Source organism: Felis catus, chromosome B1 (assembly GCF_018350175.1).
Source record: "Felis catus isolate Fca126 chromosome B1, F.catus_Fca126_mat1.0, whole genome shotgun sequence".
Classification (NCBI taxonomy): Eukaryota; Metazoa; Chordata; class Mammalia; order Carnivora; family Felidae; genus Felis; species Felis catus.
In genome coordinates this window covers 95,565,728-95,592,718 of record NC_058371.1, presented here as the reverse complement: position 1 = coordinate 95,592,718, position 26,991 = coordinate 95,565,728, and the positions used below count along the sequence as shown (strand labels likewise).

At 37.1% G+C, this 26,991-nt stretch overlaps 1 protein-coding gene across 4 annotated transcripts in view; it reads right to left on the bottom strand.

Moving 5' to 3' along the window:
• SCLT1 (sodium channel and clathrin linker 1) overlaps window positions 1-26,976 on the bottom strand; it is a 226,360-nt gene extending 199,384 nt beyond the window's left edge. For all 4 annotated transcript variants that reach the window (XM_006930868.4, XM_045055874.1, XR_006596760.1 and 1 more), the window contains exons 1-2: window positions 26,389-26,976; window positions 10,390-10,457 (exon numbers count right to left, since the gene is read on the bottom strand). In XM_006930868.4, the coding sequence (XP_006930930.2) occupies window positions 10,390-10,457; window positions 26,389-26,422 (102 nt within the window). In that variant the 5' untranslated portion in view covers window positions 26,423-26,976. The remainder of the gene's footprint in view (window positions 1-10,389; window positions 10,458-26,388) is intronic.
• Window positions 26,977-26,991: the final 15 nt, after the last annotated feature.

Genomic DNA, 26,991 nt, shown 5'->3' with positions numbered 1-26,991 from the left:
GAGATCAAGGGACTAAGGAACAGTCACGAGGAGCTGAAAAACGCTTTAAACGAAATGCATAACAAAATGGAAACCACCACAGCTCGGCTTGAAGAGGCAGAGGAGAGAATAGGTGAACTAGAAGATAAAGTTATGGAAAAAGAGGAAGCTGAGAAAAAGAGAGATAAAAAAATCCAGGAGTATGAGGGGAAAATTAGAGAACTAAATGATACACTAAAAAGAAATAATATATGCATAATTGGTATCCCAGAGGAGGAAGAGAGAGGGAAAGGTGCTGAAGGGGTACTTGAAGAAATAATAGCTGAGAACTTCCCTGAACTGGGGAAGGAAAAAGGCATTGAAATCCAAGAGGCACAGAGAACTCCCTTCAGACGTAACTTGAATCGGTCTTCTGCACGACATATCATAGTGAAACTGGCAAAATACAAGGATAAAGAGAAAATTCTGAAAGCAGCAAGGGGTAAACGTGCCCTCACATATAAAGGGAGTCCTATAAGACTCGTGACTGATCTCTCTTTTGAAACTTGGCAGGCCAGAAAGAATTGGCACGAGATTTTCAGGGTGCTAGACAGAAAAAATATGCAGCCGAGAATCCTTTATCCAGCAAGTCTGTCATTTAGAATAGAAGGAGAGATAAAGGTCTTCCCAAACAAACAAAAACTGAAGGAATTTGTCACCACTAAACCAGCCCTACAAGAGATCCTAAGGGGGACCCTGTGAGACAAAGTCCCAGAGACATCACTACAAGCATAAAACATACAGACATCACAATGACTCTCAACCCGTATCTTTCTATAATAACACTGAATGTAAATGGATTAAATGCACCAACCAAAAGACATAGGGTATCAGAATGGATAAAAAAACAAGACCCATCTATTTGCTGTCTACAAGAGACTCATTTTAGACCTGAGGACACCTTTAGATTGAGAGTGAGGGGATGGAGAACTATTTATCATGCGACTGGAAGCCAAAAGAAAGCTGGAGTAGCCATACTTATATCAGACAAACTAGACTTTAAATTAAAGGCTGTAACAAAAGATGAAGAAGGACATTATATAATAGTTACAGGGTCTATCCATCAGGAAGAGCTAACAATTATAAATGTCTATGCGCCGAATACCAGAGCCCCCAAATATATAAAACAATTACTCATAAACATAAGCAACCTTAATGATAAGAATGTGGATGGGGCGCCTGGGTGGCGCAGTCGGTTAAGCGTTCGACTTCAGCTCAGGTCACGATCTCGCGGTCTGTGAGTTCGAGCCCCGCGTCGGGCTCTGGGCTGATGGCTCAGAGCCTGGAGCCTGCTTCCGATTCTGTGTCTCCTTCTCTCTCTGCCCCTCCCCCATTCATGCTCTGTCTCTCTCTGTCTCAAAAATAAATAAATGTTAAAAAAAAAAAAACTAAAAAAAAAAAAAAAGAATGTGGTAATTGCAGGGGACTTTAACACCCCACTTACAGAAATGGATAGATCATCTAGACACATGGTCAATAAAGAAACAAGGGCCCTGAATGAGACATTGGATCAGATGGACTGGACAGATATAGTTAGAACTCTACATCCCAAAGCAAGAGAATATGCTTTCTTCTCGAGTGCACATGGAACATTCTCGTGCACATGGAACATTCTCCAAGATAGATCATATACTGGGTCAAAAAACAGCCCTTCATAAGTTTACAAGAATTGAAATTATACCATGCATACTTTCAGACCACAATGCTATGAAGCTTGAAATCAACCACAGGAAAAAGTCTGGAAAACCTCCAAAAGCATGGAGGTTAAAGAACACCCTACTAAAGAATGAATGGGTCAACCAGGCAATTAGAGAAGAAATTTAAAAATATATGGAAAAAAATGAAAATGAAAATACAACAATCCAAACGCTTTGGGATGCCGCGAAGGCAGTCCTGAGAGGAAAATACATTGCAATCCAGGCCTATCTCCAGAAACAAGAAAAATCCCAAATACAAAATCTAACAGCACCCCTAAAGGAAATAGAAGCAAAACAGCAAAGACACCCCAAACCCAGCAGAAAAAGAGAAATAATAAAGATCAGAGCAGAAATAAACAATATAGAATCTAAAATACTGTAGAGAAGATCAATGAAACCAAGAGTTGATGTTTTGAAAAAATAAACAAAATCGATAAACCTCAGCCACGCTTCTCAGAAAGAAAAGGGAGATGACCCAAATAGACAAAATCATGAATGAAAATGGAATTATTACAACCAATCCCTCAGAAATGCAAGCAATTATCAAGGAATACTATGAAAAATTATATGCCAACAAATTGGACAACCTGGAAGAAATGGACAAATTCCTGAACACCCACACGCTTCCAAAACTCAATCAGGAGGAAATAGAAAGCTTGAACAGACCCATAACCAGCGAAGAAATTGAATCGGTGATCAAAAATCTCCCAACAAATAAGAGTCCAGGACCAGATGGCTTCCCAGGGGAGTTCTACCAGACCTTTAAAGCAGAGATAATACCTATCCTTCTCAAGCTATTCCAAGAAATAGAAAGGGAAGGAAAACTTCCAGACTCATTCTATGAAGCCAGTATTACTTTGATTCCTAAACCAGACAGAGACCCAGTCAAAAAAGAGAACTACAGGCCAATATCCCTGATGAATATGGATGCAAAAATTCTCAATAAGATACTAGCAAATCGAATTCAACGGCATATAAAAAGAATGATTCACCATGATCAAGTGGGATTCATTCCTGGGATGCAGGGCTGGTTCAACATTCACAAATCAATCAACGTGATACATCACATTAACAAAAAAAAAAGAGAAGAACCATATGATCCTGTCAATCGATGCAGAAAAGGCCTTTGACAAAATCCAGCACCCTTTCTTAATAAAAACCCTTGAGAAAGTCGGGATAGAAGGAACATACTTAAAGATCATAAAAGCCATTTATGAAAAGCCCACAGCTAACATCATCCTCAACGGGGAAAAACTGAGAGCTTTTGCCCTGAGATCAGGAACACGACAAGGATGCCCACTCTCACCGCTGCTGTTTAACATAGTGCTGGAAGTTCTAGCATCAGCAATCAGACAACAAAAGGAAATCAAAGGCATCAAAATTGGCAAAGATGAAGTCAAGCTTTCGCTTTTTGCAGATGACATGATATTATACATGGAAAATCTGATAGACTCCACCAAAAGTCTGCTAGAACTGATACAGGAATTCAGCAAAGTTGCAGGATACAAAATCAATGTACAGAAATCAGTTGCATTCTTATACACTAACAACGAAGCAACAGAAAGACAAATAAAGAAACTGATCCCATTCACAATTGCACCAAGAAGCATAAAATACCTAGGAATAAATCTAACCAAAGATGTAAAGGATCTGTATGCTGAAAACTATAGAAAGCTTATGAAGGAAATTGAAGAAGATATAAAGAAATGGAAAGACATTCCCTGCTCATGGATTGGAAAAATAAATATTGTCAAAATGTCAATACTACCCAAAGCTATCTACACATTCAATGCAATCCCAATCAAAATTGCACCAGCATTCTTCTCGAAACTGGAACAAGCAATCCTAAAATTCACATGGAACCACAAAAGGCCCTGAATAACCAAAGGAATTTTGAAGAAGACGACCAAAGCAGGAGGCATCACAATCCCAGACTTTAGCCTCTACTACAAAGCTGTCATCATCAAGACAGCATGGTATTGGCACAAAAACAGACACAGAGACCAATGGAATAGAATAGAAACCCCAGAACTAGACCCACAAACGTATGGCCAACTCATCTTTGACAAAGCAGGAAAGAACATCCAATGGAAAAAAGATAGCCTCTTTAACAAATGGTGCTGGGAGAACTGGACAGCAACATGCAGAAGGTTGAAACTAGACCACTTTCTCACACCATTCACAAAAATAAACTCCAAATGGATAAAGGACCTAAATGTGAGACAGGAAACCATCAAAACCTTAGAGGAGAAAGCAGGAAAAGACCTCTCTGACCTCAGCCGTAGCAATCTCTTACTCGACACATCTCCAAAAGCAAGGGAATTAAAAGCAAAAGTGAATTACTGGGACCTTATGGAGATAAAAAGCTTCTGCACAGCAAAGGAAACAACCAACAAAACTAAAAGGCAACCAACGGAATGGGAAAAGATATTCGCAAATGACATATGAGACAAAGGGCTAGTATCCAAAATCTATAAAGAGCTCACCGAACTCCACACCCGAAAAACAAATAACCCAGGGAAGAAATGGGCAGAAAACATGAATAGACACTTCTCTAAAGAAGACATCCGGATGGCCAACAGGCACATGAAAAGATGTTCAGCGTCGCTCCTTATCAGGGAAATACAAATCAAAACCACACTCAGGTATCACCTCACGCCAGTCAGAGTGGCCAAAATGAACAAATCAGGAGACTCTAGATGCTGGAGAGGATGTGGAGAAACGGGAACCCTCTTGCACTGTTGGTGGGAATGCAAATTGGTGCAGCCGCTCTGGAAAGCAGTGTGGAGGTTCCTCAGAAAATTAAAAATAGACCTACCCTATGACCCAGCAATAGCACTGCTAGGAATTTATCCAAAATATACAGGAGTACTGATGCATAGGGCCACTTGTACCCCAATGTTCATAGCAGCACTCTCAACAATAGCCAAATTATGCAAAGAGCCTAAATGTGCATCAACTGATGAATGGATAAAGAAATTGTGGTTTATATACACAATGGAATACTACGTGGCAATGAGAAAAAATGAAATATGGCCTTTTGTAGCAACGTGGATGGAACTGGAGAGTGTGATGCTAAGTGAAATAAGCCATACAGAGAAAGACAGATACCATATGGTTTCACTCTTATGTGGATCCTGAGAAACTTAACAGGAACCCATTGGGGAGGGGAAGGGGAAAAAAAAAAAAGAGGTTAGAGTGGGAGAGAGCCAAAGCATAAGAGACTCTTAAAAACTGAGAACAAACTGAGGGTTGATGGGGGGTGGGAGGGAGGAGAGGGTGGGTGATGGGTATTGAGGAGGGCACCTTTTGGGATGAGCACTGGGTGTTGTATGGAAACCAATTTGTCAATAAATTTCATATATAAAAAAAAAAGAATAAAAGTATGTAGGACTTAATAATTCAAGATCTAGTGGAAAAAATCAAGTTGGGAGGGTAAGATTGATATCAACTACACAAGCATTTACATAAGGGCACCTGGCTCTCTCAGTCAGTGGAGAGTGTGAGTCATGATCTCAGGGTTGTAGGTTTGAGCCCTAAATTGGGTGTAGAAATTACTTAAAAAATAAAATTAAAAAAAAAGAATTTACATATATGTATTACCATATTTATATGTGTTATATATTTATGTATATATTTTAATTGAAATATAATTGACATGTTTAGTTTCAGGTGTACAACATAGGGATCTGACAATTCTATACATTGTTATTCTCACCATAAAAATAATTAAAAGCATTTATAAATAGTCTTTTTATATTTCCTAAACAAAATTTAAATAAATTACACTAAATAAAAGCAATATATACAGAATTTTATATATCTTGAATGTTGAAAAATGGATACTGTACAAGTAATTTCTACTTATTTTTATCCCAAGATGACTTCCGGTGATGATGGTCAGAGTATATCACAGAAGGAATGCCAATAATATTGAATTATAGTTGGGTAGACAAATTTTCTGGACACTTCTCTTCCTCTGAGGAAACTATACACTCTCTAAATATTCTAATTATAATTCTGAATGTTTAATTTTGTGCCCCTGATTTTAAACTATTATCTGGCTATCAAATATGTTAATGACATCCTTTCTGCCATCCTTTGGAAGAAAATACAAGCTGACTAGCATTTTGTGAAAATGTTTCTTCACATTTTATTTACTTTTTTAATGTTTGTTTATTTTTGAGAGAGAGGGACAGAGTGCAAGCAGGGGAGGAGCAGAGAGAGAGGGAGAGACAGAATCTGAAGCAGGCTCCAGGCTTTGAGCTGTCAGTACAGAGCCTGACATGGGGCTCAAACTCACAAACTGTGAGATCATGACCTGGGCCTAAGTCGGCCGCTTAACCGACTAAGCCACCCAGGTGCCCCTATTGTTGCACATTTTAAGGGTGTTGTAGCATATGATTCATATCGTGAAGAGACTGATTTTCATCATTTATCACTTTATTAATGTAGAGTGTAAGAAATTGCTAAACTCTTACAAATGGCTCTTTTTAAAGTGCTACGGTCATTGATTTTCTAACATCATCATGGGATGATGCAAAATCAACAAGGTTTCATTCAGCAAATGGAGAGTCTACAACTGCACTGTCCAATACAATAGGCACAAGCCACACGCATCTATTTAAATTTTATTTATTTAAAATGAAAATTAAATAGGGTGCCTGGGTGACTCAGTCATTAAGCATCTGACTTCAGCTTAGGTCATGATTTCACAGTTTGTGAGCTCGAGCCCCATTTAGGGTGAGTTTGAGTTCTGCATCAGGTGAGCACAAGCCCTAATTTGGGTTGAACATGAGCCCCACTTCGGGTAAAACACAAGCCCCGGGTAAGCCCCACTTCTCTCTTTCTCTCTCTCTGCCCCTTGTGGGATCCTCTCTCTGCCCCTTGTTCATTTGTGTGCTCACTTGCTCTTTCCCTCTCAAAAATAAACAAAATGAAAATTAAATGAATCATCTAACAGTTGTACTAGCTTCATTTAAAGTGCTCCAAAGTCCCATGTGATCAGTGGCTACCATTTTGGACAGCACAAGATTATATAACATTTCCATCAAAACAGTAAGTTTTCCATCAGACAGTGCTAGCCTAGAAAGCCAGTAAGTTGACTCAATTCAAATAGTACAGGTGGTTTGTTATATTTTATCTATTGAGTCTTGTATTTTTAAACACATGATCAACAGGAGTAGCCCTCCTGTCCCTTTCAATGTATTTTCAAATAACTACTATTTGATTACAGTTGAGACCAGTTCCCATACATTATGCAAGCATAATCAAATTTTTTTCCTGCTTTAGGGTCTCTTTTTGGTCCACTTCTCTGGCTCCTTCTTCAACTTTCAGTGCTAACTTGAATACTACTGCCGTAGAGAAGACTGCTCTGAACATTCTACCAAAAATAGATCTCAGCCACAAACATCACTACTATACTGTATATGTGGTAATTTCTACTTTAGCACCTTGTTTATTTTTTTCACATAAGATAGCAGTATTAATTACTTAATTATTCACTTATATCTCTTCCATGGAAATAGGATGCTTTGTCATAGTCATAGCTCTATCCCCAAAGCTTACCCAGCACACACATGCAATGCAAGATTTGGTGAATTAATAAATTAATGTTTGCTGAGGCGCCTGGTGGCTCAGTGGGTTAAGTGTTCAACTCTTGATTTCAACTCTTAATTTCATCTTGCGGTTCGTGAGTTCATGTCCCTCATAGGGCTCTGTCTGTACAGACAGTGCGGAGCTTGCTTGGGATTCTCTCTCTCCCACTTGTGTGCATGTGCTCTCAAGGAATAAACAAACTTAGAAAAATAAATTAATGGTTGTTAAATCAATGAATACATTTGCACCATGACTGTCTCTTCCTTTCAGAACCAGCTCATACCTTCTTGGCACTATGCTTTTATGTTTATTGACATAGTTTATGTCAGTTTATGTGTTCCATTTCTTTCCCGGCTAGACTATATGTCAATTTAACTTTAATTTTGGGTTCAAGCAGAAGGAGTAGAGTTGTTCCAAACTAGAAAAGGAAGATATTTTCAAGAGAGTTTTTGGAGAAAATAAACTTATTTTTAATACTCTACCTTATCCCTCCAGCAACTATGAAGAGACCCAAACATTCATCCCTCAGTACACGCATGTACTGGTATGGCACAGAGGCATAACTAGCCTACATGTGAGGAAAGACATGTAAGGGGGGCAAAAAAAAGGTAGGAACAAAGTATTGGGAAAAGAGGGAAATTTCCCACCTTCTTGAATAAAATCTTTTAACACCTGTCATCCAGTGCCCACTACTATACTCTCAAAGAGCAATGTCACTTGAAATACTTTTTATTTATATAGAAAACACAAAATAATCAAAGGAAGACAACTAGATTTCACAACAACCCTGAAAATATCATTCAAGAAACTAGTTGCTATTTATTTCCCTAAGAAATCATACGATACAAAACATCTTAAGGCAATTCACAAAACTTATTTGATCCAAGGAAAGTCTAAATGATCCTTATATAATGATAGCACTAAGGAATTTTAACTATCACTTATAACATAGTATCTATAGAAAATCAAGTTTGAAATTCCAACTTAAAATACAAGAAATAAATTATCAAGATCCTGCAGCTTTATTTTTCCAACATTAGAAAAGTTTCATAAAGTATGTTCATTTAACACAAGTCCTGGCAATTTACCTAGCATGAGGAAGGAGGAGGGCATTTCATTGGGATTTTATCTTGAAAATACAGAACTAAAAAGCATGAACTATTTGTGTTTCACAAGCTGATCGTGACTTTTTACAATTCCACTTTTACTTGGCTATAAAACTCAAATGATACTGGAAGATAAGTAGGTAGGAGGAAAGGAAAGATATAATTGCTTCATTCATTCAACAATTATTTATTGAGCATCTATTAACAAGAATTGTTTTAGGCACCTGGGAAATACAGTTGGACAAAAAGGGCAAATGTAAATTTATGAAGGATTTCTGCTGCTAGTGGCAATCACTAAAGTTAGTGACAAGAGATCTCAGTCAGTGCTCCTGGGTCTCACATAACCTTTGATAATGGTTTCCTCCTACTTCTATGTCTTCCTTTATTACAAACAGAAAAAAAAATAAATAAAAACAACTGTTCCTGAACATTTTTTTCACAAACCAGAATAACATTTCTGGGGGTGAAGAACCAAAGAATGCACTGCATATGGCCAAGGATATGGACCATACTGCTAGAAAGCAAATTAATTCCCCTCTCATGCTCTCCTACTACCTCCTTTTTCATTACTGCAAACTACGTAGTGAAAGGCAAGACCCGTGGAGATTGGTGTTTTGAGACAGCAACAGCAACATGTTCTGAAGAGGTGAACTGCAGAAGAATCTTAGGCAGTAACAGTATACTACTACCAAAACTAAGAGATAAGAATCAAGATTTGATTGTGTGACTATAAGAATAGTATCTGTAAAAGAAGAACATGTACCTTTAGAAAACTAAAGGAACTATAATTTCACCAAAGAGTACACTATTAAATAAAACTTTACCATACTTTGCATGTTCTCATGAGGCTTTAATTATAATCACAATGTACAAGGCAGGTGCATCTAAAAGGCTACCTCGTGTTTTATCTGGTAAAACAATCTTTCATAATCGAGTCAGCCACAGTGTACAGTAGATATAATATCATGCCCAGAGATCCTCTCAGGCTTTAAAATCAATCTTTGTTTGAATCCTCCTTTCAGGCATATTCGATGAGACATTAAGCAGAAGAAAAAGAACCTAAGAATCTGAGCAAAATTTAGAGGCTACTATATTATGAAAGATTCTCTACCATCTAAATGATAACATTCCTAGTTAAGGATGAGTAACAAAGTAACATAAGAAACACAATATAGTTATTAACATAGCAGATGGATAGTTTTAAGACCCTCTGGACTCTGAGTCTGGTCTTTGTAAATAAAAACACAGAGTAGTAGGCTAAATGTTAATACGCTAAAGAAAATATTTATAAGTATACTCAGGTCAACCAGATAAACTATTCCTTTTTAATTTCTTAAACACAACTTCCTTTTCAATATCTTAAAAACAATATGTTTTAATTGTAAGATTCATTTATGTTAAAAGCAAAACACTTCCTTATTAATTCAGTAGGGAGCTATCACTAATGTAGGAGCTACTGGTTTTCTTTTAATATTGTGTAACTCAGCAATAAGTATGCCTTAGTGCTCAAAAAAATTTTTAACAGAATATTTAAATAAGAACATGTACCCAAGGAAAGAAATATTAAAAACAATACCATATATTGTTTACTGTTTTGAATTCGCTTTTGCTTGCCATAATTTATGAGAATTCCAAGTTAAAACTTACTACTATAATGTATCTTGAGAAAAGATTTTAGGATGTTTCAAAATGTCAAAGAATTCTCATTTTAGAACTCAGACATTTTAACATTATACGTAATATTTAAGCGCTAACTGAAAAAAAAAGTCAATTTCTATGGTTAAAGAATTTGTATTCATTAAGTAAAAACAAGCTTTTCTTCCTCCTTATAAGAATCAAAGTTGTAAGCAAAATTTCAAAGTACTATAGGCAACCGCACATGAAAATAATCCTAAATAGAATTTATTTATGTAATTATATTTACAACCACACTGGAACCTAGATCATTAGACCTTAACTAATTTACATACCTGTACCGATGAATATTTGGAAAAATCTTCCATTTGATATCGCCTAAGCACTTCATTTAGTCGTTGATCTGAAAAAGGAACAAAAAAAGTCTATAGTTTATTGGCTAATGTTCAACATTTAAAAATTACAACTAAGGTAGCTTACCTGAGATATCCAATGTAAAACTGCTAGTCTTCACTGTTTCTCAAAATGAATCCTCAATTTCAGCACGTTTTTGAAATTTAAGAAAGAGGCCCTTCTATACACAAACCCAACCAACTATTGCCAATGGTAAAAAGAATATCTGAAAAGAACTAATTCTTCGGGATTCATAAATTTAATTCTCAATCTCTCCTGGCTTACTCTTCAGGTTAGCAAAAGTAAAAAAGATACTCTCCACTTTTTTTTTTTCTTCCCCTGCTACTAGAAGTGAAAAGAGCTGAAAAGATAAACTGTAGCCATCGTTTTTAGAATAGTGAAAACAGACTGAAATTCTGTTCCAGGACAAACCTCCACATGGAAGAGAAACAGCAGGACAAAGATTATGAATTAAACAGGAGTGAGCAAGAGATAATAGAAATGAAGGACTGGAATAAAACCAAGTGCTCTCAGCAAGCACAAGGTGATTAATATTTTTATTCACATCAAGAAAACATACAATAGAACACAGTTAAAATGTACAAAACCGATTCTTTCAAGATCACATGGGCCATTTAAAACTGATAATTTACTGACAATAGAGTAAATCTCAACTTTATTTTTTTTTCAACGTTTATTTATTTTTGGGACAGAGAGAGACAGAGTATGAACGGGCGAGGGGCAGAGAGAGAGGGAGACACAGAATCGGAAACAGGCTCCAGGCTCTGAGCCATCAGCCCAGAGCCTGACGCGGGGCTCGAACTCACAGACCGCGAGATCGTGACCTGGCTGGAGTCGGACGCTTAACCGACTGCGCCACCCAGGCGCCCCAAATCTCAACTTTCAAAAAGGCCGAAGACAAAGAGAGCATGTAACTGACAACAGCACAATTAAGCTGAAATTAAAAACTAAAAAACATTAAAGAAAAATTTTAATATGTTTTGAAGTTCAGAATTTACTTTTTTAAAATATGAAATTTATTATTAAATTGGTTTCCATACAACACCCAGTGCTCATCCCAACAGGTGCCCTCCTCAATACCCATCACCCACTCTCCCCTCCTTCCCAACCCCATCAACCCTCAGTTTGTTCTCAGTTTTTGAGAGTCTCTTGTTTTGGCTCCCTCCCTCTCTAACCTCTTTTTTTTTTTTTTTCCTTCCCCGCTGCCATGGTCTTCTGTTACGTTTCTCAGGATCCACATAAGAGTGAAAACATATGGTATATATCTTTCTCTCTATGACTTATTTCACTTAGCATAACAGTATCCAGTTCCATTCACGTTGCTACAAAGGGCCATATTTCATTCTTTCTCATTGCCACATAGTATTCCACTGTGTATATAAACCACAATTTCTTTACCATTCATCAGTTGATGCACATTTAGGCTCTTTCCATAATTTGGCTATTGTTGAAAGTGCTGATATAAACATTGGGGTGCAAGTGCCCCTATGCATCAGCACTCCTGTATCCCTTGGGTAAATTCCAAGCAGTGCTATTGCTGGGTCATAGGGTAGATCTATTTTTAATTTTTTGAGGAACCTCCACACTGTTTTCCAGAGTGGCTGCACCAGTTCGCATTCCCACCAACAGTGCAAGAGGGTTCCCGTTTCTCCACATCGTCACCAGCATCTATAGTCTCCTGATTTGTTCATTTTAGCCACTCTGACTGGCGTGAGGTGATATCTGAGTATGGTTTTGATTTGTATTTCCCTGATGAGGAGCGATGTTGAGCATCTTCTCATGTGTCTGTTGGCCATCCGGATGTCTTCTTTAGAGAAGTGTCTATTCATGTTTTCTGCCCATTTCTTCACTGGATTATTTGTTTTTCGGGTGTGGAGTTTGGTGAGCTCTTTATAGATTTTGGATACTAGCCCTTTGTCTCATATGTCATTTGTAAATATCTTTTCCCATTCCGTTGGTTGCCTTGTGGTTTTGTTGATTGTTTCCTTTGCAGTGCAGAAGCTTTTTATCTTGATGAGGTCCCAATAGTTCATTTTTGCTTTTAATTCCCTTGCCTTTGGGGATGTGTCAAGAAAGAAATTGCTGCAGCTGAGGTCAGAGAGGTCTTTTCCTGCTTTCTCCTCTAGGGTTTTAATGGTTTCCTGTCTCACATTCAGGTCCTTTATCCATTTTGAGTTTATTTTTGTGAATGGTGTAAGAAAGTGGTCTAGTTTCAATCTTCTGCATGTTGCTGTCCAGTTCTCCCAGCACCATTTGTTAAAGAGACTGTCTTTTTTCCACTGGATATTCTTTCCTGTGTTGTCAAAGATTAGTTGGCCATACATTTGTGGGTCTGGTTCTGGGGTTTCTATTCTATTCCATTGGTCTATGTGTCTGTTTTTGTGCCAATACCATGCTGTCTTGATGATGACAGCTTTGTAGTAGAGGCTAAAGTCTGGGATTGTGATGCCTCCTGCTTTGGTTTTTCTTCTTTAAAATTATGTTGGATATTCGGGGCCTTTTGTGGTTCCATACAAATTTTAGGATTGCTTGTTCTAGCTTCGAGAAGAATGCTGGTGCAATTTTGATTGGGATTGCACTGAATGTGTAGATAGCTTTGGGTAGTATTGACATTTTACCAATATTTATTCTTCCAATCCATGAGCACAGAATGTTTTTCCATTTCTTTATATCTTCTTCAATTTCCTTCATAAGCTTTCTATAGTTTTCAGCATACAGATCTTTTACATCTTTGGTTAGGTTTGTTCCTAGGTATTTTATAGTTCTTAGTGCAATTGTGAATGGGATTAGTTTCTTTGTCTTTCTATTGCTTCATTACTAGTGTATAAGAATGCAACTGATTTCTGTACATTGATTTTGTACCCTGCGACTTTGCTGAATTCACGTATCAGTTTTAGCAGACTTTTGGTGGAGTCTATCAGATTTTCCATGTATAATATCATGTCATCTGCCAAAAGCGAAAGCTTGACTTCACCTTGTCAATTTTGATGATTTTGATTTCCTTCTGTTGTCTGACTGCTGATGCTAGCACTTCCAATACAATGTTAAACAACAGAGGGGAGAGTGGACATCCCTGTCATGTTCCTGATCTCAGGGAAAAAGCTCAGTTTTTCCCCGTTGAGGACGATGTTAGCTGTGGGCTTTTCATAAATGGCTTTTATGATGTTTAAGTATGTACCTTCTAAATCCCAACTTTCTCGGTGGGTTTTATTTTTTTAATTAAAAAAAAATTTTTTTAATGTTTATTTATTTCTGAGACAGAGACAGAGACAGAGCATGAGTAGGGGAGGGGGAGAGAGAGGGAGACACAGAATCAGAAGCAGGCTCCAGGCTCTGAGCCGTCAGCACAGAGCCTGACGCGGGGCTTGAACTCACAAACCATGAGATCATGACCTGAGCCGAAGTCGGTCACTCAACCGACCAAGCTACCCAGGCATACCATCGGGGGTTTTTATTAAGAAAGATGCTGAATTTTGTCAAATGCTTTTTCTGCATCAATTGACAGGATAATATGGTTCTTTTCTTTTATTAATGTGATGTATCATATTGATTGATTTGCGAATGTTCAACCAGCCCTGCAGCCCAGGTATGAATCTCACCTGGTCATGGTGTATAATTCTTTTTATATGCTGTTGAATTCGATTTGCTACTATCTTATTGAGAATTTTTGCATCCACATTCATCAGGGATATTGGCCTGTAGTTCTCTTTTTTGTGCTGGGTCTCTGTCTGGTTTAGGAATCAAAGTAATACTGGCTTCATAGAATGAGTCTGGAAGTTTTCCTTCCCTTTCTATTTTTTGGAACAGCTTGAGAAGGATAGGTATTATCTCTGCTTTAAATGTCTGGTAGAATTCCCCTGGGAAGCCATCTGGTCCTGGACTCTTATTTGTTGGGAGATTTTTGATCACCGATTCAATTTCTTTGCGGGTTATGGGTCTGTTCAAGTTTTCTATTTCTTCCTGTTTGAGTTTTGGAAGTGTGTGGGTGCTTAGGAATTTGTACATTTCTTCCAGGTTGTCCAGTTTGTTGGCATATAATTTTTCATAGTATTCCTTGATAATTGCTTGCATTTCTGAGGGATTGGTTGTAATAATTCCATTTTCATTCATGATTTTATCTATTTGGGTCATCTCCCTTTTCTTTCTGAGAAGCGTGGCTGAGGTTTATCGATTTTGTTTATTTTTTCAAAACATCAACTCTTGGTTTCATTGATCTTCTCTACAGTATTTTAGATTCTATATTGTTTATTTCTGCTCTGATCTTTATTATTTCTCTTTTTCTGCTGGGTTTGGGGTGTCTTTGCTGTTTTGCTTCTATTTCCTTTAGGGGTGCTGTTAGATTTTGTATTTGGGATTTTTCTTGTTTCTGGAGATAGGCCTGGATTGCAATGTATTTTCCTCTCAGGACTGCCTTCGCTGCGTCCCAAAGCGTTTGGATTATTGTATTTTCATTTTCATTTTTTTCCATATATTTTTAAATTTCTTCTCTAATTGCCTGGTTGACCCATTCATTCTTTAGTAGGGTGTTCTTTAACCTCCATGCTTTTGGAGCATTTCCACTTTTTCCTGTGGTTGATTTCAAGCTTCATAGCATTGTGGTCTGAAAGTATGCATGGTATGATCTCAATTCTTGTATACTTATGAAGGGCTGTTTTGTGACCCAGTATGTGATCTATCTTGGAGAAGGTTCCATGTGTACTCAAGAAGAAAGTATATTCTGTTGCTTTGGGATGCAGAGTTCTAACTATATCTGTCCAGTCCATCTGATCCAATGTATTATTCAGGGCCCTGTTTCTTTATTGATCCTATGTCTAGATGATCTATCCATTGATGTAAGTGGAGTATTAAAGCCCCCTGCAATTACCACATTCTTATCAATAAAGTTGCTTAAGTTTGTGATTAATTCTTTTATATATTTGGGGGCTTCCATGTTCAGTGCATAGACATTTATAATTGTTAGCTCTTCCTGATGGATAGACCTGTAATTATTATATAATGCCCTTCTTCATCTCTTGTTACAGCCTTTAATTTAAAGTGTAGTTTGTCTGATATAAGTATGGCTACTCCACCTTTCTTTTGAGTTCCAGTAGCATGATAGTTAGTTCTCCATCCCCTCACTTTCAATCTGAAGGTGTCCTCAGGTCTAAAATGAGTCTTTTGTAGACAGCAAATAGATGATGGGTCTTGTTTTTTTTTTATCCATTCTGATACCCGTTGCCTTTTGGTTGGAGCATTTAGTCCATTTAAATTCAGTGTTATTATAGAAAGATATGGGTTCACAGTCATTGTAATGTCTGTAAGTTTCATGCTTGTAGTGATGTCTCTGGTACTTTGTGGTCCTTGCAACATTTCACTCACAGAATCCCCCTTTGGATCTCCTGTAGGGCTGGCTTAGTGGTGATGAATTTCTTCAGTTTTTGTTTGTTTGGGAAGACCTTTATCTCTCCTATTCTAAATGACAGACTTGCTGGATAAAGGATTCTCAGCTGCATATTTTTTCTGTTCATCACATTGAATATTTCCTGCCATTCCTTTCTGGTCTACCAAGTTTCAGTAGATAGATCCGTCAGGAGTCTTATCTGTCTCCCTTTATATGTTAGAGTGTGTTTATCCCTAGCTGCTTTCAGGATTTTCTCTTTATCCTTGTATTTTGCCAGTTTGACTATGATATGCCATGCAGAAGATCGATTCAAGTTACGTTTGAAGGGAGTTTTCTATGCCTCTTGGATTTCAATGCCTTTTTCCTTCCCCAGATCAGGTAAGTTGTCAGCTATGATTTCTTCAAGTACACCTTCAGCCCCTTTCTTTCTCTCTTCCTCCTCTGGAATTCCTAGTATATGGATATTTTTCCATTTCATTGCATCACTTCATTCTCTAATTCTCCCCTCGTACTCCTGGATTTTTTTTCTCTCTCTTTTTCTCAGCTTCCTCTTGTTCCATAATTTTATCTTCTAATTCACCTATTCTCTCCTCTGCCTCTTCAATCCAAACTGTGGTCACCTCCACTTTATTTTGCACCTCATTTATAGCATTTTTTACCTCCTTCTGACTGTTTCTTAGTCCCTTGATCTCTGTATCAATAGGTTCTCTGCTGTCCTCTATACTTTTTTCAAGCCCAGCGATTAATTTTATGACTATTATTTTAAATCCATGTTCCGTTATATTGCTTAAATCGTTTTTGATGAATTTGTTAGCTGTTGCTACTTCCTGGAGTTTCTTTTGAGGAGAGTTCTTTCATCATTTTGGGTAGTCCCTGGGGTGGCTTCCAACTGCAGGGCACTTCCCCTGTACTGTCTGGAGTAATTTGTGTTAGTCGGCGGGGCTGCAGTCAGACCCAATATATGTCCCCAGCCCACGGTTGGGGCCACAGTCAGACTGGTGTGTACCTTATCTTCCCCTCTCCCAGGGGCAGGACTCACTGTGGAGTGGTGTGGCCCCTGTCTGGGCTACTTGCACACTGCCAGGCTTGTGGTGCTCCTTCTATGGGATCTGGCGTAACAGCTGGGGTGGATCCGCAAGGTGCACAGGGTCAGGAGGGGCAGGCTTCGCCCGCTTTGCCGTCGGTGGTCCCCTGTGGGAAGGGCCCTGCAGCACCCGGATGGAGGCATGCAGACCCATTGGAGGAATGGATCCACAGAAGCACAGTGTTGGGTGTTTGTGCGGTGCATGCAAGTCAGAAATTACTATTTAATAATCCAGAGGTCACAGGAGGAATTACAAAACAAATTTAAATGTATTTTGAGGTGACAGTGAAAATATAGTAACTCAAAACTTGCTCAAAAAGAAATTCATAGCTTTTAGTTGCACACACAAGAAAAAAATGGCTTAAATTAATGAACTATGAGTCCATTCCAAGAAGTCAGAAGAAAAGGAAATTAAACCAAAAGAATGTCAGGTGAAGGAAATAATAAAGATAAGCCCACTCCAAAGAAATTGAAAATAAACTCATAAAAAGATCAACAAATACGATCATCTCAAAAGCTACTGTTAAAGCATATGATTAAAATTTAAGATATATTCATGATAAAGCCACCAGAATGTAAGAATAGCAATTAATTTCCTTAATACAATAACGGATTCCTATACAAACACACAGCAAACATCATACTTAAGAATGAGATGTTGAAAACTTTCCCTTGGAAATTGGTAATGACAAAATGACAAATTATCTTGATATTTAGTCATACTCTACTGGCAGTCTAAGTTTATGCAATTATTAATACAATAAAAAATAAAAGGTATAAAGACAGAAAAGGAAAAAAAATCACCTGTCATTATCAATAGTTATGAGTGTGTAGGTATAGGTAGATCCCAGAGAACACACTGATAAATTCTTAGAATAATGACCTTTAGGGGTGCCTGGATGGCTCAGTCGGTTAAGCAACTGACCCTTGATTTCGGTTTGGGTCACGATCTCCTGGTTGTAGGATCAAGCCCTGCATCAGGCTTTGCCCTGCTAGTGCAGAGCCTGCTTGGGATTCTCTCTCCCCCTCTATCTCTCTGCCTCTCCCTTGCTTGTATGCATGCTCATGCTCTCTCACTCTCTCTCTCAAAATAAATAAACATTTAAAACAGAGAGAGAGAGAATAATAACCTTTAGCATGGTTTTTGGATACAAGGTCAAAAAAAAATAATTATATTTCTATATACTGGCAACAAAGTTAGAAAATAAAAGATATCATTTACAATACTATACAAAAAACCCCACAATTATCTAGGAATATATCTAAAAGACTCAAACAGGGGAGCTTGGGTGGCTCAGTTGGTTGAGTGTTCAACTCGATTTCAGCTCAGGTCATGATTTCAAGGTTCGTGGGTTCAAGTCCCATGTCAGGCTTTGCGCTGGCAGTGCGAGGCCTGCTTGGGATTATCTCTCTCTCTCCCTGCTCTCCCCTGCTCACTTACTCTTGCTCTCTCTCCCTCTCAAGATAAATTAAAAACAATAATAATAAAATTGACGAATTGAAGAGAACAGGCAATACAAAAATATATTCATGTCATACAGAACACCTGAATTACAATGAGGGGGAAATAGTAATCTTTTTTAAATTGGTCTAGGTCAACTGGATATCCTCATAAAAAATAAAACATACATAAAAATCAATTCTAGACGAAATGAAGATCTGTGAATATCAAAACAGATTCTAGACAAGAACAAAGAGAATATCTTAAAATCTTAGGGTAGGGAATATTTTTTTAATCAGAACACAAAAAGCACCAGCCATAAATGAAAAAAACTGATAAACTGAACTACATTAAAATTAAGAACTTTTGTTTAACAAAAAGAGACTTTTAAGAGAGTAAAAATACAAGACACAAACATGGAGAAGATATTTCCAACACATGTAACAGACAAAAGTCTTGTATCTAGAATATACAAGAGCTGTCAATTAAAGGAAGACAACCTTATGGAAAAGTGGAAGGAGACATGAATGGACACTTCACATAAAGGTTACTCAGAGGACCAATAAACATAGAAAAGCTGCTCAACCTCATTAGGCATCAGGAAAATACAAATTAAAATGACAATAAAGAGCTAAAATTAGAAAACATGTTGGTAACAACGTAAAATAATTAGAACTCTCATATACTACTGGTGGGGATATTAATAAGTACAACTTTAAAATTAAACATATATATAATTCCTAAGAATATACATAACCAAAATGTGTACACTTGAGCACCAAGGACCATGAAAAAAATGTTGATAACAGCATTATTCTCAATGGCCCCCAAACAGAAACTGCAATTATCCATCAAAAGAAAAACAGATAAATGTGATAGATTTAAAACTGGAATATTTTATAGCAGACAAAATGAACAAGCTACATCTACATGCAAGAATGTGGGTAAATCTCAAAGACATAATTAATGTTAAAGGAGCCAAAAACAAGAATACACAGCTTATGATTCCATTTATATAAAGCTCAAACATAGGCAAATTAAATATATTGATTATCTTCAATTACCTTTGAAGAGAAGCGAACCTGGAAATGTTCTATTTCTTTTTTTTTTTCTAATTTTTTTTTTTTTTAATGTTTATTCACTTTTGAGAGAGCATGAGCAGGGGAGGGGCAGAGACAGGGAGACACAGACTGGGAAGCAGGCTCCAGGCTCTAAGCTGTCAGCAAAGTGCTGGACGGTGGGGGGCCTCAAACTCACTGACCACAAGACCCATGAACTACTCAGACGCTCAACTCACTGAGCCATACAGGTGCCCAAGAAATGTTCTATTTCTTGACCTAAGTTGCAGTTATAGGAGTATGAACTTTGTAATCATTCACTTAGCTTTATATTTGTTTTCTTTACTTTTCTGTTATGCTACATGTTATGCATAACTACATATACATATGTATGGAATTCAAACTACGTAAGTTTTAAAAATGTATATATAATAATGCACACAGGTAGTATATACACTCTATGTTGGGAACTTCAGATAATAGTTTTCTTCACATAATTTAGTGGAGAAATATGACAAACGTGATTCTGGTAAAGAAACAAGTAATCATGGAGTACTGATACTGTAAATGGTTAACTTTTTATTGAGTTTAAAAGAAATTATCCACATATTTTATTGTTACCCACAGAACTTTTAAGATAGTTACTTGACACACAGAACTACAATTTTACGCCCATATAGGATCTAATTTCTGCCTGTTACTCTTCTTCCCTGTGAGTCTTAAAAAGAGGCTGGAGTTATGGTAATGGATATAGTGATTCCAATACAAACCACATTCCCACCCCCCCACCCCCCCTGCCCAGTAGGGTTTTCAAATAAGAAAAAATACTAAATCTGAGTTCTCAGTGATTAAAACAGATTCAGAAGTCAATTGTGGATTACTGAGGAAAACACATTCAATCCTCAGAGATTGACTTTAATCTGAAGAAAATTTTACTATAATTTAATCTACTATTTCCTTCATTCATTCAATATGTACTTATCACACTATTGTTTAATTTGCATTTACTGAATTACTGAGGAGACTGTCATTTTTCGTTTTTTTAGTTCAATTTTATTTTTTTGTAAATGGCCTAGTCATATTCTTTAACCATTTTTCTATTAGTATGAATTTATTTTTGTTTGTGAAAGATCTAAATTTTGGACAGGCTAATCAATTCTCAGTCATATTTACTAGTAAATACATTCTCCCTTTCTTCAGCTGGGCTAGTCACTTATTGGTGATGTCTTTTACAATATCCAAGCCTTTATCTCTAAAATACTCTAATTGTATGTATTTTCTTCTAGTCAAAAATGTTTATATCTGTTGAAGAAATCTTTCCCTATCCTGAGATCATCAAGACACCCTCTTAAATTTTTTTCTGAAAGTTTAAAGAGAATTTACTTCTTCAATCAACCTGCAGATGTTTTCTTCTATATATGTGAAAAAGGTATCTTTATTATTTTTTCTTTCCTATTTGATAGCTAATTATCCTAGCACCATTTGCTAAATAGTCTATTCTTTTCCCACTGATTTGTATTGTTTGTTCTTTTTCAGATAACAAGTGTTCATGTATGTGTTTTTTTCTGTGCTAATTTATTCCACTGATTTATGATTTATCAATCTGACAATCTAACATTGATTTAATAATTGGATATTTATACCAAGTTTTAATAGCTGGCAAATAAAATTTCCCACCTTGTTGTTTAAAATTCCCTGGTTCTTCCACTAGATTTTAGAACCATGTTGTCAAAACTACGTTTCAGAATGCATAGAATCTAACCATTAATCTGTGGAAGAACTGACATATCTATTATACTGAGTGTTCTAATCTGCAATTTGATATGTTAATGGTTTCTCCATTAACCTACCTCTTCTTTATTGTATTCAATAATTTTTTAATGCTAACTACCTATTGGTGGGATGAACCCAATATTAAGACAACTATTTTATGGGTACATACCCAATATACACATATATGTATGTATGTACACACAGTCATTGCTGGATTTATTTTTTATTTAGGATTTTAGTTTCCACATGCATAAGTGAAATAGGTTTATATATATACATATATGTGTGTGTATATATATACATATATATGTGGATATATATATGTATATATATACACACATTTTTTTTGCAAATTTCTTTGTTGGGTAGAAGTTAAGAATACAGACACTGAAACTAGACAGCCTGGGTTCAAATATCAGCCCAGTCACTTTTTAGTTATGAGTTAACCATGAGTTTGTGATGGCACTTATCCAGAGAGTTGAGATTTTTACTTATGGCTACCAAACAGCTGGGTGTGAGAACTGTTAAAGCAAACTAAAAAAAACTGATCTAGAGATTAGGTATAACTGAGTATGTGCTACTCAGAGAAGCAAGAGTTTAATCATATTATGTTTACTGACAAGAGAACAGATGAACTAATGGGTAATGGTTATAGGCTGTATAAGAAAGTAATAAAAAATAAGCTGGGAAAGAGTTAATAGAATAAAATCAAGAGTTCAAAGAATAGAATTCTTGATGAAGTCAAAGAACAGTTACAGTGGAAGAAACTTGTGTTTCAGATTTCAAAAGTAGGGTAACTTGAATAAGACTTCTGCTTATGTCCAGATTGAAGAAGGACCACCCTCCCACTCAACACAACCAAAAGCAAATAAATAAATGAAATTATGGTTTGCAAGACAGTGGACAATAGACGATGATGAGAGATGCAAAACAAATGACGTGAGCCCTATAATTGCTCCAGCTTAATGACCTAAGAGACTTTCCAAGCCATGGCACAAAGAGGGAAAATGCAGGGATAACTCAGCAGACTCTATGACTGAGCAGACTCAGCAGACTCTAAGGAAACACAGCTAAGAAGTGGTGGAGACCAAGTGAATTAGAACTGGCAGGACAAAATATGAGACAGAAAGCTACACAGAGAGAGAACTCTGGATATATGAAATCTGTGGAGGGTCGCTCTGTATACAACAGTACACAATAGACTACTGAGTAGCTCTTTATCTATTAAAGAAATTAAATTTACAGTTTAAAATCTTTCCACAAAGAAAACTCTAGGTCCCACTGGCTTTACTGGTAAATTCTACCAAACATTTAAGGAAGAAATAATGCCAATTCTATGCAAACTTTTCCAGAAAATTAAAGAGAACAAAATATTTTCCAAGAAATTATTTGAGGCAAGCATCACCTAACACCAAAATCAGACAAAGACATTAAAGGGGAAAAAAAGGCTTTATGAACATAGAAAATTAAATTGTAAATAAACTTTTAGGAAATCAAACCTAACAACATATAAAAAGGATAGTACATGACCAAGAGGAGTTTATCCCCAAAAGAAAGGTAAGGCAGGCTTAAAATTTGAAAATAAATCAATGTTAAGTGGTCACCCTATTAACAAGCTAAAAGTGAAAAAAAAAAACAAACAAAAAACAATCCTCTCAATAAATGCAGAAAAAGCATTAGGAAAAAAAAAATCACCATCCATTCTGATTAAAAACTCTCAGATGGGGCGCCTGGGTGGCTCAGTCAGTTGAGCATTCCACTTCAGCTCAGGTCATGATCTCATGGTTCATGGGTTCAGGCCCCATGTCAGGCTCTCTGTTGTCAGTGCAGAACTTGCTTTGGATCCTCTGTTCCCCTCTCTCTCTGTCCCTCCATCGCTGGTTCTCTCTCTGTCTCTCTCTCTCAAAAGTAAATAAACATTAAAAAAAAAAAAAAAAACTCGCAGAAAACCAGGAATAGAAAGGAATATCCTCAACCCTTGAAAAACATCTAAGAAAAATCTAGTTAGTATCATACTTAATTCTGAAAGACAGATGCTTGTTTTATAAGATCAGGAAGAAGACAAGGATGTCCACTTCAACCACGTGTGTTCAACATTGTATACTAGAAGTTCTAGCCAATACAATAAAGCAAGAAAATGAAATGAAAGGCATCCAAATTGGAAAGGAAGAAGTAAAACTGTACTGACAGATGAAAAGATCATCCATATATAAAAAATCTGATGAACTCTAAAAAAAACCCTACTAGAACAAGTGGGTTTAAAAGGTTGCAGAATACAATATGACAAAAAGAAAAAGTATTTCTGTACATTAGTCATGATAAATCAGAAATTGAATGTAAAAGAATACCATTTACTATAGTATCAGAAACATAATACATAGGAATTAGTCTGATAAAAGATATGCAAAATCCATACACTAAACACTACAAAATATTGCGGAGAGAAATAAAAGAATAGGTACATCAATGGAGAGAATATACCTTTTCACTGGTAAGAGGACTCAATATCATTAGATATGAATTCTACACATATTGATCAATAGATTCAATGCAATGTCTCTCAAAATCTCAGCATCTTTTTTGGAAGAAATTGACAAACTGATTCTAAAATTCATATGAAGTGCAAAGTACCTAGGATAGCCAAAATAACTGAAAAACAGCAAATTTGAAAGACTAACATCATCTGATTTTATGACTTACTATAAAGCTGCAATAATCAAAACATTGGGATACTGGTACTCAAATAGATAAACAAATCAATGGAACAGAATAGAGTCCAGAAATAGATCAACACAAATAAGGACAACTGATTTTTAGCAAAGATGCAAAGGTAATCCAATGGAGAAAGAACAGTCTTTTCAATTGTATCCATATGCAAAAAGATGAACTTTGACCCCATCTTGCACCTTGTACAAAATTTAAGTCAAACAGATCATAAATCTACATATAAAACCTAAAATTACGGAATTTCTAGATGAAAACATAGAAGGAAATGTTTGCAGCCTTTGATTAAACAAAGATTTCTTAGATATGACATCCATAAAAGAACAAATTGAGAATTTAGTCAAAATTAAAAACCTCTCTGTGCAGAACACTTAAAAGAATAAAAAAAAATAATAATCACCACTTCCCAAGTTCCTACCACAAGAATGATTTTTTCATTCCTTAGCTTAATAAATAAGTATCTCTTTGAACAGTTTCCTAAGGACTATCAGATTTCCCTTCTCAGATGGAGGTGAAGAATGGTATACTACAAAAATGCTAGTTTGTTAGGAGCATGGTTAGGTCTGCAATTGCCTGTAGTTAGTTGTAAAGCTAATGCTTTTATCACAGGGGTTGCCAGTTGAGAAATGCCAAATCAAACTGTCTCGAACTGGATTAACAAACCCAAATGGAACAAATGAAAAGAGACAATCAAGATCAATTGAAGTTAATGCAGAGAAGGTCAGAGTAGGTGGGAGAGGGTCAAGCCATCTATATTTACCTCAGGTGGTGTCCAGGTGTTTTGTCTAACTGGGTAATCTACCCAGCTGTAAATGGCACACTAGGTCCAGTTAAAACAAAAAAATGGCTAGCTCACTCCTCTAAAACTCATTGTTTCTGTGTAACTTAGGTACCTTCCCCACCCCAACCAAACTACTTATCACCCAGTTCTTATCCCACACCACTCAGCTGATGGCTAGCTAGTCTTCCTTAGGGATGGCAGATACTCCCACTTAAAACACAGAAATAATAATATAGTACCATTACAGGGCATTAATAATTTTAAATATACATAATGCACTTAATATAGACTAGAAATCATGCTAAGCGATTTACATCATCTCATTTAATCCTTACAACCCTATGAGAGTTATTGTGCTATTATACCCATTTTAGAAATGAGAAAACTGAGGCACAGCGAAGCTAAGATCAGGTCAAAGACCTGAAAAAAGAAAAAGCCAGGATATGAACCTAGACAGATTCAATCTAGAGGTTGAGTCTTTAACCACTGGTTTTTGTTTTGTTTTTTTGGTTTTTTTTTTTTAACCACTGGTTTATAAAGCTTTCAAAATGGAACTTACTACTTTTTTTCCTACCTTCCCACTCCTTAACACAAAAATCTCAGTTGCCCTCTACCTCTTTCCCTCAAATTCCCTAATCTCCAATCTCACCGTACTACCTTAGCTCACCCCTTACGTGAATGGTAACAATAGTCACCTAACTTGTACTCTGCTAAAATGCATGTTCCTCATAACAGCCACACCAGGCTTTCCAAATCACAATCCGATCATGTTACTCTCAAGTGAATTCCTTTCCCTGGCTCCAATAACCTGTGTTATGGTCCAAACTCAACACACAGAAGACAAGGCCCTTCACCATCCAGCCCCATTCTTCCCTTTAGGTCTACTTGCTATTTGCCTATATAAACCACATTTCGTACAAGCCAACCTTGTTCCAAGTCTTTCACAAAACATATTCCTAATTCCTTCAAAGCTGCAATACTATTCTCTTTGGGATACCTGCACAATTCTTTATATTCATATTAGTACTTCAAGTTTCAGGCCAAATGACACCTTTCTTGACCACAGCTAATAATAATCCTGTAATAGTCAATATTTGTTTACCTCTGTGTCAGATAGTATTCTAAATCCTTTACATATTTAATACTCATTTAATCATTCCAACAACCCTATAAGGAAACTGAGGCAAAAGAGCGGTTGCTTCCACTTCAGTGTATTTATGGAATTTACACATTTCTTTTCTCAAATTCTTGGAAGGTAGAACTGTCTTCCTCATCTTTGCAGCAGCAGCTATGTCTGTACAGAGTCTGGCATAACTGAAACAGGAGTAGTTCAATAAAAATCTATTTACAAATGGCCAGAACTGTGCCTCTAGGTTCTAATGGCAAACTTGGAAACTCCTCCTGGACATTAGCCTTCTAATTTCTCCAGTTATGCGAGGAGCATAACAACCATGTTTGGTGTCTAGTAGAGTTCCATGTAAGCTAAAGGAACGTACAAGGATTTACCAAACGGTTCTGCTTAAGTACATACACATCCTCATGCATACCACCAAGCTTTTTGTAAAGCTAACTTTTTACAAATTTCCATGCACCGAACAGGCATTCGAAAAATGTTAGTTGGTTAGCGATGACGACATTAAACATGTAAGAATTCTCAAATAAAAGAATATGGAGCTTACTTTGATCTCTCAGAAAGTCGATTTCCGTGGCCATTTCGATACAATTTCAGTCTGGAGCTTTTACCACCTTCACTTTCTTAAAAAACAAAAACAAAAAAACCCCAGAGAGCTCGCTGTCCGGGAAAGCTAAACTAAAGCAACGCTGGAGGTTGTCAAGCACTCAGCAGTGTAATCAGTATCCTACTCACGCGGCGTCAACAGCCCCGCCGCGCCTTCTCCTGAGTCCCAGCCGAGCCCCTCCTCGCTCAGGCGACTGACTTCAGGTTTCAGGTTTGCTGGGGACCCGCCAAGTGAATTTTGTTCCACGTTCACTCGAATCCCAGCCGGGTAAAAAGGAGACGCGGGTGGATATAGACGTCCCGCAGGTCACTCGGGGTCGTGTCGGGCCACTTAGGAGAGAGCCAAGGAAGCCAGCCAGGAGGCCGGGTGGAGGCGTCCTTGAAGGAGCGTTTGGGGGGGGGGGGGCGTTGACTTCAGGACCGCGGGGAAACCCGGGGCCAACTGCGGAAGTCCACCCGGCCCGCCCTGCGACTTTGAAACCGGTGCCCTGGACCGCTCCTTGGAGACGGTAACGCCGCCTGCGTCACTACGTGAACGTCCATG